General features: G+C 41.0%; 1 protein-coding gene across 1 annotated transcript; it reads left to right on the forward strand.

Moving 5' to 3' along the window:
• Window positions 1–386: 386 nt before the first annotated feature.
• LOC132628656 (uncharacterized) lies at window positions 387–977 on the forward strand. Its single transcript, XM_060344419.1, has one exon. The coding sequence runs from the start codon at window positions 387–389 to the stop codon at window positions 975–977; it is 591 nt and encodes a 196-aa protein (XP_060200402.1).
• The last annotated feature ends 10,321 nt before the right edge of the window (window positions 978–11,298 follow it).

Genomic DNA, 11,298 nt, shown 5'->3' on the forward strand with positions numbered 1-11,298 from the left:
GAGAATAGTGAAGAAAAAGAAAATTCTCTTTACTACTTGAGCAGAATGATGACACCAACTGAGCTGAATTACATACCAATTGAAAAGTTGTGTTTGGCGCTAGTCTTCTCGATTCAAAAGTTGAAGTACTACTTTCGAGCTCATAGAGTTCACCTTATTTCCGGAGCAAATCCATCAAGTTTGTGATAAACCAATCCTCGGTGATCATTAGCAAGGTGGTACCTCTAATTTCAATAATTTGAGATTACATACAACCCTCAAAAGGTTTTAAAAGGACAGGCATTGGCGGACTTCTTGGCGGATCACCCGATACCTGATGATTGGGAGCTAACCGATGAACTTCCCCAAGAAGATGCAATGATCATTGAAATTCAACTCTGTGGAAAATGCACTTTGATGGTGTTGCACAACGTGATGGAGCTAGTGCTGGTGTGGTGTTTGTTACTCCACAAGAAGAAGTTCTACCATACTCCTTTACTCTGACACAATGTTGCTACAACAATGTCGCTGAATATCAAGCATTAATACTTGGACTTGAAATAGTAGTCGACATGAAGCAGTTGCAGTTACAAGTATTTGGTGACTCTCCGTTGGTGATCAATCAACTCTTGGGAAGCTATGAAGTCAGGAAGCCTAAATTACTCCCCAATCATGGTTATGCTCAGAAGTTGATAGGATGGCTTGGTGATGTGACTCTTCAGCACGTTCTAAGGAAGGAAAATAAGAAAGCCAATACTTTAGCTGCTCTAGCTTCAACGCTAACTCTGCCAGATCAAACACAAGTGACTATCTACCAAAAATGGGTAGTACCTTCACCAAATAAGGATAAAGGCACGGAAAATGAGCATGAGCATCTCGTAGCTATTTCTGAAGCTGCAAAGGAAGACTGGCAAAAACCCATCATTGACTACTTGAGTTATGGGATATTGCCAGAAGACTCAAGAAGAAGAACTGAGATTCGTCGTCGTGCACCTTGATTCCTTTACTAAAAGGATACTTTATATAGAAGATATTTTGAGGGGGGGGGGGTACTCTTGTAATGTTTGGGGGAGGATGAAGCAGTCCAAGATTTGCAAGAAGCACATTCAGGAGTATGTGTGGGTTACATCAATCTGGACAAAAGCTCCACTTTCACATAAAAAGGATGTGATATTATTGGCCAACGATGGTGAAAGATTGCTTGGACTATGCTGGAAGATGCAAGGCTTGTCAGTTTCATGCGAATTTTATACATCACCCGCTCGAAGCATCACACCCGACCATCGCATCTTGGCAATTTGACGCTTGGGGGTTAGACGTCATTGGTCCGTTGCTGAAATCTTCTGGTGGACACTTGTACATCTTGGCTACAACAGACTACTTCTAAAAATGGGCCGAAGTTGTCTCTCTTAGAGAAGTGAAGAAGGAGAATGTTGTGAACTTCATCCGAGTAAATATCATTTACCGCTTCGGCATTCCTCGTTACATAATAACAGACAATGGAAAGCCATTCTATGTGTCATGCTGCTGCCAACGGTCAAGCTGAAGCGTTCAATAAGACTCTGTCTAACTTGTTGAAGAAGGTAGTCTCCAAGTCCAAACGTGTTACACCTTGGAAACTTTTTGGTTGATGCACAGTGAATAGACTAACGAAGAGCATGAAGTATATGGTATTTCAATAAGTAAGGAATGACATTTGATGACCCTAATTAAGATTTCAAAGACTTTTCGAGGTAGGGGGAGAAAGTTTGCCAAGAGAAGGCAAGGCATACGATATGTATCAGAAAGGATTTACGAGTAACAAGTTAATGATGATTTAATGATGCTTTAGAGAAGAGTTATAACGTCCCTTAGATCATTAATGAGGTGTTAAACAAGTGTCAAGGAGGTTCCATAAGGATTGGAGATCAATCGAGTCGACGAGAATGAGTTCGGAAGGACTAGGCATTATACAGCCCAAATGCCCAAACATACTGGCCGTATAAATTATACTGGCCATATGTTTGGCCGTATAATCAGCCCAGATTAGCACCCCTCACTGGACCAAAAGTACGACCAAACATACGGTCAGTATAATTTATACGGACCGTATGTTGGTCCGTGAAATCCAAGCGGGACAGATTTTGTATTTTCAATAAGGGGTCCAAGTTTATTTCATTTCATTTCCCCTTCACTCCCCTTCTCTCTAGAACATTTCTCTACACTTCTCCCACAATAATTCAAGGGATATTAGTGAACAACTTCATCAAACCAAGAAAATCAAGTGTAAGAAACCTATTAAAGTTCATCCAAGACAAGGAATCAAAGTGAAGGTGAAATTAGGGTTTTACTCAAGTGAAGTTTTTTCACCCAAGGTTCATTCCTACACCATCCAAGGTATGTTTTATGGTATATCCATGTTGTTTAAGGTATTAAGAAGTTGAAACACTTGGATTGTAGAAGGATATAGAAAATGGGTCATGAATGTGGGAATAGTGTCATTTTTGAGTAATAGCTTGGATTGAGTCATGATTCTTGATGTGTTGTGATTATGGTTATGTTATAAATTATGTCAAGAACATGAGATAGACATTGTATATGAATGAATGTAATCGTGTGCTATGACCATGGATATGGATGATTGGAAGTGAATTGAGAAGTAAGGATAATGTATGTGAACAAAGAGTATTGTTATGATATTGTGAATGTTATTATTGATGTTTGGGAGTTGATATATGATATGGAGGAAGTCGTATAAATAATTGAGATGCTGTCCAATTTTCTCTAGCTTTAGTCATGTATGCTAAGCTATCGATTTTCAAATGATAGTATAACTCTAATGAAGGTAGAAACGTGAGCATTGAAGGAGAACGTGCAAGTGATAGAATAGTTGAATGGAAATGTATGGAAGGCTAACCCTTCTTTCATAAGGCATGATTCTTTAGCCAAATATCTAATCTTCTATGAGCCTATGATGTCCTCCAAATGATGCTATCTTCAAAAGCTACTAAGCTCATGATTCTCGATATGTTACGATTGTACTAAATTCCTTATATGATGAGTAATCCTCTAAGGATAGATGTAATGAACGACGATAGTAATGATGCTAAACATGCTTATGAGATTTTATGTATATGTGTCTATGTATGAATATTATAAAACCCCGAGCTTATATGGTCGGGTAGAATATATATATATATATATATATATATATATATATATATATATTGTGCGCGCACCACTGCAGTTGGGTACGGATAACCCTGAGCCTTGTTAGGGCCAGGTATGTACACTCACCGAGCCTTGCCATGGCCGGGTATGCGAAACACCGAACCTTCATGGTCAGGTATGGTATGTACATGATATGTATATGTATACGATATAAATATGAGTATAAATACGAATATGCTATGAATATGAAAATGGATATGAATATAAATGAGTACGGATATGAATACGGATACGGATATGGATGTATGTACATAATCACTCCTTAGAAATGGAAAGTCCCTACGAAAAGTACGTAAGTGTTTATGACGATGATACTACTATCTCCTATCCTATGCTATTTCTTATGTTGTCTATTATGCTTTCATAATGATGTTGATCATGCTTTACATACTCAGTACATTCTTCGTACTGACGTTCTTTTGTTTGTGGACGTTGTGTCATGCCCGCAGGTGGCCAGGGAGACAGGCTTGATCCATAGCTTTATTACTCAGGGACTACATAGCGGAGCTCCATTTCATTCGGAGCTACAACTTTTGGCATTTATTCTTTTGCGTGCATATTTATGGGCATAGCGGGGTCATGTCCCGCCTATATGATATGACATACTCTCCTTAGAGGCAGTTAGACATGTGTATATGGGTAGATGTGTTTGTCCTTGTCAGCCTATATTTTGGATATCATTTTGTTAGCCTCGTCGGCTTATGTACATTGTTGTGGGCATAGTTGTGATGATGATATAAATGTATTGTTGCCCAATGGAAATAGTATTAATGAGGAATAAAAGTATGATTTCTCTATGTGGCTCACCTAGATGTAAATGTGAAAGTATGATAAGAGGTGCCCGGGTGGGTTAGTACCGGGTGCCCGTCGCGGCCTTCCGGTCTGGTCGGGTCGTGACAAAAGTGGTATCAGAGCAGTTCTGTCCTAGGGTGTGTCTACGAGCCGTGTTCAGTAGAGTCTTGGTTATGGGTGTGTTGCGCGCCACAATTATAAACAAGAGGCTGCGGGCATTTTAGGAATAAATGACCTTCTTTCTTCATAAGATCGTGCGATCGAGCTATGATATAAGAACTTCCTTCTCCTTAACTGTGTGTTATGAATTTCAGAAATTCCTGTAAAAAGAAAGGTTACGGTAGCCCAAAAGGGCAAGAAAGTGGCAGAAAAGCGGGCTTAAAGAGCACCTCCAATGGTTGTAGACGAAAGTGAGTCCCAGAATGCGGCTCAAATTCAGGCCTCCCGTTCAGTGCCTATTTCTGAGGAGTGTGAGGGAGCCTCAGCCCCAGCTCTAGCACCTCCGGCTCCTCCACCGGATGCTTTAGGCCAAGATGTGAAAGAGGCCATTCATTTGCTTACTTAATTAAGACTTGCATGTTATAAGGAAATAATTGATTTTAGTTAAAATGTCCATGTTGTTTATGGAACTATTGGTGTGGAAATGTGAAGGAAGTCCAAGGGCAAAAATTGGAATTTCGGAAATTAGTTTCGGGAATTGTAAAACGAGATTTTAACGAATTGGGCCAAGAAAAATTTGATGAAAAATTGGAGCCCAAGTTCTAGGGGTGGCCGGCCAAAGGCTTGGCCCAAGCCCCATTTTAAGTGGTCATGTGATCATCACATGACCCTTAATCTAGTATATATCCATATCCCCTTTAGAATTTTCAAGAAACCAATCAAAACAAAAACAAAAATTGAAGAACACCTCCTTAGAGGCTCTCGGCCGAACCCCTTTTCCCAACAACAAATAATTTTCCTTGCTTGGTTTTCAATCCAAAAATCTTATTTTTCTTGTATTTGTAGTGTATGCAAGACGCTCTCCGACGTGATATAATTGGTTTGGCACAAGAGCGACGTTTGCGGCGGGTTGAAACTTGAAGGAAAGGTGAGAATTCTTCCACTTTTGTGTTATGGAATTGATATGAATGTTATGATGAATGGAATAAAATGAGAATTTTGTGGTAGTGATGTATGTGTGTGCAGCCGTGAGAGTGTGTGTGTTGGTATGTGGCCGTGAGCCATGTGAGTTGGAAGGGAAGGTGAATTGAATCCTATCTAGTTCGTTAGTTGCGTCGTTGTGGCATTTATGAAGTAAATGAATGTTTAATGAATTGAATTGGTGTTGGAAAATGATTTCGGAACATTATGGGAAAGTATATACCTTTGGTATATTTGTGTATATCATTGTATATCCATGATATTAAGGCTTTAAATATGACTTATGGTTGTTGTTAATGAATTCGGAATGAAATAATGCAAGTTAGTATGTTCGTCGGAATTTTTGATGTTTTGAATGAAATATGGAAAGTAATGAACTTTGGAAAATTTTGTATATGGTTTGGAGCATAATTGGGGTGTGATTGAATAATTTTGAGTGATTGAATGAATACAATAATGTGGACATAGATTTGGAATTGTGAAGTTTGAATGAAAAGTTGCCAACTTATAAAGTAAGGAAGAACATTGAAGTTAGAATGGTTTGATTATGGTTTATGTTGTTTGATGATGTTTGGGTTGTTGTTGTTGATGTATTTTGAAACGAGCTAAGTCTCGGGGGTGTAAGATTTATAGGGGAAATGCTGCCGAAATTTCGGTAGACAAAAATCAAGTTAATGGAAATCTTAAGCCTAAGAATCTCTAATTGGTAACTTTGACCATTTGCAGATTCTGGACAAAACGGGATTTGATTTTAAGGAAAGCATAAGACGTCTTTAAGGTATGTAAAGCTTCCCACTTCTTCGTTTGGCATGTCTTAGTATGTTAGGTGAATATCGGAGCCCCCGGAGCAGTTCTGCTCCTCGAAACCCGATCTATAAAACGGCTAGTATTCATTCAATTCAATTGAAGCCTAAAGGCTCTATTTTGGCTAGAATGCAACTAAATATCCGAAACCTATGAAAACGTGATCGGGTCACTTTGAAATCATTATGTATGATCTGTTAGCCTCTAAATGTTCGTAAATTATGTTCGCCACCTCGATTTGACCCGAGGTGGGCCCGCTGACCCCGAGACGCCATAGTTGTCCTATCGGGCTCTCTTTTTGGATGAACTGCGATATGAGATCTTCGACTTTGAAACTTCCCTCTATGAAATATGTTTTGACTATTATGATATGTTAAGTTCCGTTTGAGCCATACGTACCGCTTTGGAAACATTTGCTGAATTAAACTTTCGTATCAAGTAACCATTTGTCTATTTTGGTCTATGAAATGACTTATGAAATTATTAAGTTTTGAAAGGCTATTTGAAATATAATTTGCATTTGTTTGCTCACGACTCCGCTCGTGCCTTATTATGACTTCGTTCACCGGTTCCCGGGCCGGTTATGATTCGTGCGCTCTATGATGATTCGGCCGTATGCTGTGTTACGGTTCCCCGAGGCCTCGCCATAGGGCCGGGTTCCATTTGGAGTTAAGCTGTGATATGGCTGTGATGTGATACGCTCATATGTGTGTGTTCGGGGATGTACGGAGATTTGAACCTTCTGGTGTTATGCTGTGTGTGGCACCAGCGTCGGAGTGGTGACCACGTTCCTGAGCTTTGCATGATTTTGTTTGCATTATGTATATATGTTTTTGATAAACATTTGATATACTGTTCGGCATTTCTCTCCTTTGTATTCTGTTTGCTTTCAGTTGTGGCCTATATTTTTGTACTCCATGCTTTACATACTCAGTACATCTTTCGTACTGACCCCCTTTCTTCGGGGGCTGCGTTTCATGCCCGCAGGTACAGACGCCGGTGATCCTCCACTGTAGGCTCCACTTCTGCCATTTCGGAGTACTCCTTTGATTCGGAGTCCACTTTTGGTATATATATATCTTCTGCCATGTATATATTTCTGCATATCTGACTATTTGGGTACGGCGGGGCCCTGTCCCGTCATATGATTCTGTCGGTCAGTTTAGAGGTCTGTGGACATGTCTGTGGGTTATGGTCAGTCTGTATGCTTATGTGTATATGTTGTTTGGGCGATCCCATACGCCGAGGCGGCCGGTCCGCATATGTTTGTGCATTGCTTTGATTAGCCCTGTGTGGCCTCTGTTGGTGTTTGCTGTGTACATGGTTATTCCGGTTAGTCCGAAAAACAAAGGAAACTCTGCCGAAATTTTCTGGAAATTATCTGTATTTGGAATATAGCCTGGTCGGCTTCTGCTATACATTTGAATACGTTTGATAGATGGGTTTGGGTGCCCAGATCGGGCACTAGTCACGGCCTACGGGGTTGGGTCGTGACACTTTCCTCTGACATTACCTGCCTCCAGAAGTTCGGCGAGCTAGAGCTGATAAGTTCTTGAATTTGAGGCAAGGAAGCATGAGTGCTTTAGAGTATAGTCTCCGCTTCAATTCCTTGGCTAGGTATGCTTCGGCCATGGTAGCGGATATAGGTGACTGAGTGCACTGATTTGTGAAAGGCCTAGGGCCACAGTTGATGGATAGGTGCTTGACTGCGTCCCTTCAGGACAATATGGATATTTCACGCATTCAAGCCCATGCTCAAAATTTAGAAGAAAGGCTACAAAAACAAAGAAGTGAGCGTCAACATGATAGAGGGTATAACAAGAGGGCTAGATCTTCGGGTCCGATGAGTGAGTATAGAGGTGGGCACAGACAGCAGTTTTCGAGGCATTCAGGCCATTCTATGGCTAGTGCGCCTCCACAGTTTTCAGGCCAGATATTTTATAGGTCTACTCATTCTGGGCTGAGTCAGAGCTTTTCAGGATCTCAGTTCAGCGGTGATTCGGGTCAGGCGAGGCCACCCGTGCCACGATATTCCTAGTGTTGGAAGTTATATTGGGGTTAGTGCCAATTGGGTTCAGAGGCTTGCGATTCATATGGTCGACCAAGCCATATTATGCGTGATTGCCCCTCAGTTGGTGGTAGAGGTAGGACCCAGCCTTCAAGGTCGGTAGCCGGATCTTTGTCATCTCTACGCCCCATGGGGCTAGGTTCACATGTGCCGATCGGCTATGGTAGAGGCAGAGTCCCCAGTTCTAGCGGTCCTCAGCACCGTATTTATGCTTTGGCTGGGCGCCAAGATCTTAAGTCTTCTCCGGATGTGGTCACAGGTATATTATCGGTATTTTCTCATGATGTATATGCTTTGATAGATTCGGGCTCCACATTATCATATGTTACTCCATATATTGTGGGTCGGTTTAGAGCAAACCGGAGTCTATCAAACCTTTTGAGGTGTCTACACCCGTTGGTGAATCAGTAATAGCTAGCCGAGTATATAGAAACTCCATAGTGATTTGTGACCGTCGTACTATGATTGACTTGCATGAGTTAAAAATAGTGGATTTTGATGTTATTATGGGCATGAATTGGTTGGCTTCTTGCTATGCCAATGTTGATTGTAGAATGAAAATGGTTCGTTTCCAATTTCTGAGAGAATCAGTTTTAGAATGGAAAGGGAATACTGCGTCACCAAAAGGTAGGTTTATTTCCTATCTTAAAGCAAGAAAAATGATCACAAAAGGTTGCATTTATCATCTAGTGCGGGTTCAAGATGTAGAAGCTGAACCGCCAACTCTTCAGTCAGTCCCCGTGGTGAATGAATTTTCGGATGTGTTTCCGGAAGAGCTACCAGGCCTCCCTCCCAAGAAGGAGATTGATTTTGCTATTGGTTGAACTCAGTGACATTTTTGGGGCACATTGTTTCAGCCGATGGTATTCGGGTATATAGCCAAAAGATTGAGGCCGTGAAGACTTGGCCAAGGCCCACAACTCCTACGGAGGTTCGTAGCTTTCTGGGCTTAGCAGGTTATTATAGGAGATTTGTAGAAGGTTTTTCTTCTATTTCTGCACCACTCACAAAGCTGACCCAGAAATCAGCAAAGTTTCAATGGACAGATGCTTGTGAACGTAGTTTCCAAGAGCTAAAAATAGATTGACTTTTGCCCCAGTCCTAACACTTCCAGAGGGATTGGAAGGTTATGTTGTTTATTGCGATGCTTCAGGCATTGGGCTAGGATGTGTGTTGATGCAACATGGTAAGGTGATTGCGTATGCTTTAAGGCAATTACGAAAACATGAGAAAAATTATCCAACCCATGACCTTGAATTGGCTGCAATGATTCATGCATTAAATATGTGGAGACATTACTTGTATGGTGTTCATGTGGATATTTACACAGATCATAAGAGCCTTCAGTATGTCTTCAAGCAGAAAGAGTTGAATTTGCGGCAATGACGATGGTTGGAATTGCTAAAAGATTATAATGTCAATATTCTGTATCATACCGGAAAGGCAAATGTTGTGGCTGATGCTCTTAGTCGTAGATCCATGGAAAGATTGTGTGATGTACGACTAAAGAAAAGGGAAATGGCTCGTGAGCTCCAGCAGTTAGCTAGCCTAGGAGTTCGAGTAGTGGACTCAGGTAGCAGGGGAACTACCATTCAGAATTCAGCAGTCTTGTCACTAGTAGTGGAAGTGAAAGAGCGACAATACGAAGATCCCATGCTAATGCATTACAGAGATACACTCCCTCAGAAGGAGAAGTCATCATTTGAGATTGTAGGAGACGGAGTTCTCTGATGCCAAGGCAGATTATGTGTTCCTGATGTGGCAGGATTACGCCACCAAATATTGAGAGAAACTCATTGCTCCCGTTATTCTGTCCACCCCGGAGCAACAAAAATGTACCATTATCTTAAATCTATATATTGGTGGAATGGGATGAAGAAGGATATAGCGGAATTTGTAGCTCAATGTCCCAGCTGTTAACAAGTAAAAATCGAGCACCAAAAGCCAGGCGGATTGTTGCATGCTATAGAAATTTCAACTTGGAAGTGGGAAGTAATTAACATGGACTTCATTACAGGCTTACCCCATTCCCAACGCAAGTATGACTCTATATGTGTGATTGTGGATAGGCTCACGAAGTCAGCTCATTTCCTACCAGTCAGAAACTACATATATGGCAGAAGATTATGCAAAGCCTTAGGTTAAAGAGATAGTGCGACTCCATGGTGTTCCAGTATCGATTATCTCTGATATAGGGACTCAGTTTACAGCTAATTTTTGGAAGTCCTTCCAAGAGGGTTTGGGGACTCGAGTTAGCCTTAGCACGACATTTTACCCATTGACCGATGGACAAGCTGAACGGACTATTCAGACTCTTGAGGATATGTTACAGGCATGTATGTTGGATTTCAGAGGAAATTGGGATGATCACTTACCCCTTATTGAATTTGCTTATAATTAGTTATCATTCTAGCATCCAAAGGGCATTATGAGATTTGGCAAAGAGGGAAAGTTAAGTCCCCGATACATTGGGCCTTATGAGATTGTGCGCAAGGTAGGCAAAGTGGCTTACAAGTTAGATCTACCTCCTGATCTGGAGTTAGTTCACCCAGTCATTCATGTCTCGATGCTTTATAAATGTGTTAGAGATCCTACTAGAATCGTGCCAGTAAACGATGTTCAAGTGACAGAAGAGCCGACTTATGAAGAGGTACCTATTGCCATATTAGATAGGCAAGTACAGAGGCTTAGAAACAAAGAAGTGGCCTCAGTTAAGGTTTTGTGGAGAAACAATAACCGAGAAGAAATGACATGGGAAGCGGAAGAAATTATGAAATCCAAGTACCCGCACTTATTTCAGTCCCCGGAAGGGATCCAAGATGAGACATCAAGATCATAAGGTATGTATGTTTTCCTTTTTATGCATTTGGGTCATGTGTGGCAAAACTCTATTGCTATTATGTTGTGGCCCTGTGAGGCATTATTATTATGGGTTGTTGTGACAGGAAGGTAGTGCCACATTACCGGGGAAACTCTGGCGAATTTTTTATAAAATCCCCGAGGACTTAACATTCGAGGACGAATGTTCTTAAGGGGGGAAGAATGTTACACCTTGGAAAAATTTTCGTTGATGCACAGTGAATAGAATAAACAAGAGCATGAGGTATATGGTATTTCAATAAGTAAGGATGACATTTGATGACCCTAATTAAGATTTCAAAGACATTCGAGGTAGGGGGAGAAAGTTTCCCAAGAGAAGGCAAGGCATACGATATGTATCGGAAAGGATTTACGAGTAACAAGTTAATGATGATTCAATGATGCATTGGAGAAGAGTTATAACGTCCCTTATATCGTTAATGAGG

This window comes from Lycium barbarum, chromosome 2 (genome assembly GCF_019175385.1).
Source record: "Lycium barbarum isolate Lr01 chromosome 2, ASM1917538v2, whole genome shotgun sequence".
NCBI classification, from domain to species: Eukaryota; Viridiplantae; Streptophyta; class Magnoliopsida; order Solanales; family Solanaceae; genus Lycium; species Lycium barbarum.

What these genes read in the sequence shown, in the direction of transcription:
- LOC132628656 (XM_060344419.1), top strand. Translation starts at nt 387, where the DNA reads ATGCACTTTGATGGTGTTGCACAACGTGATGGAGCTAGTGCTGGTGTG.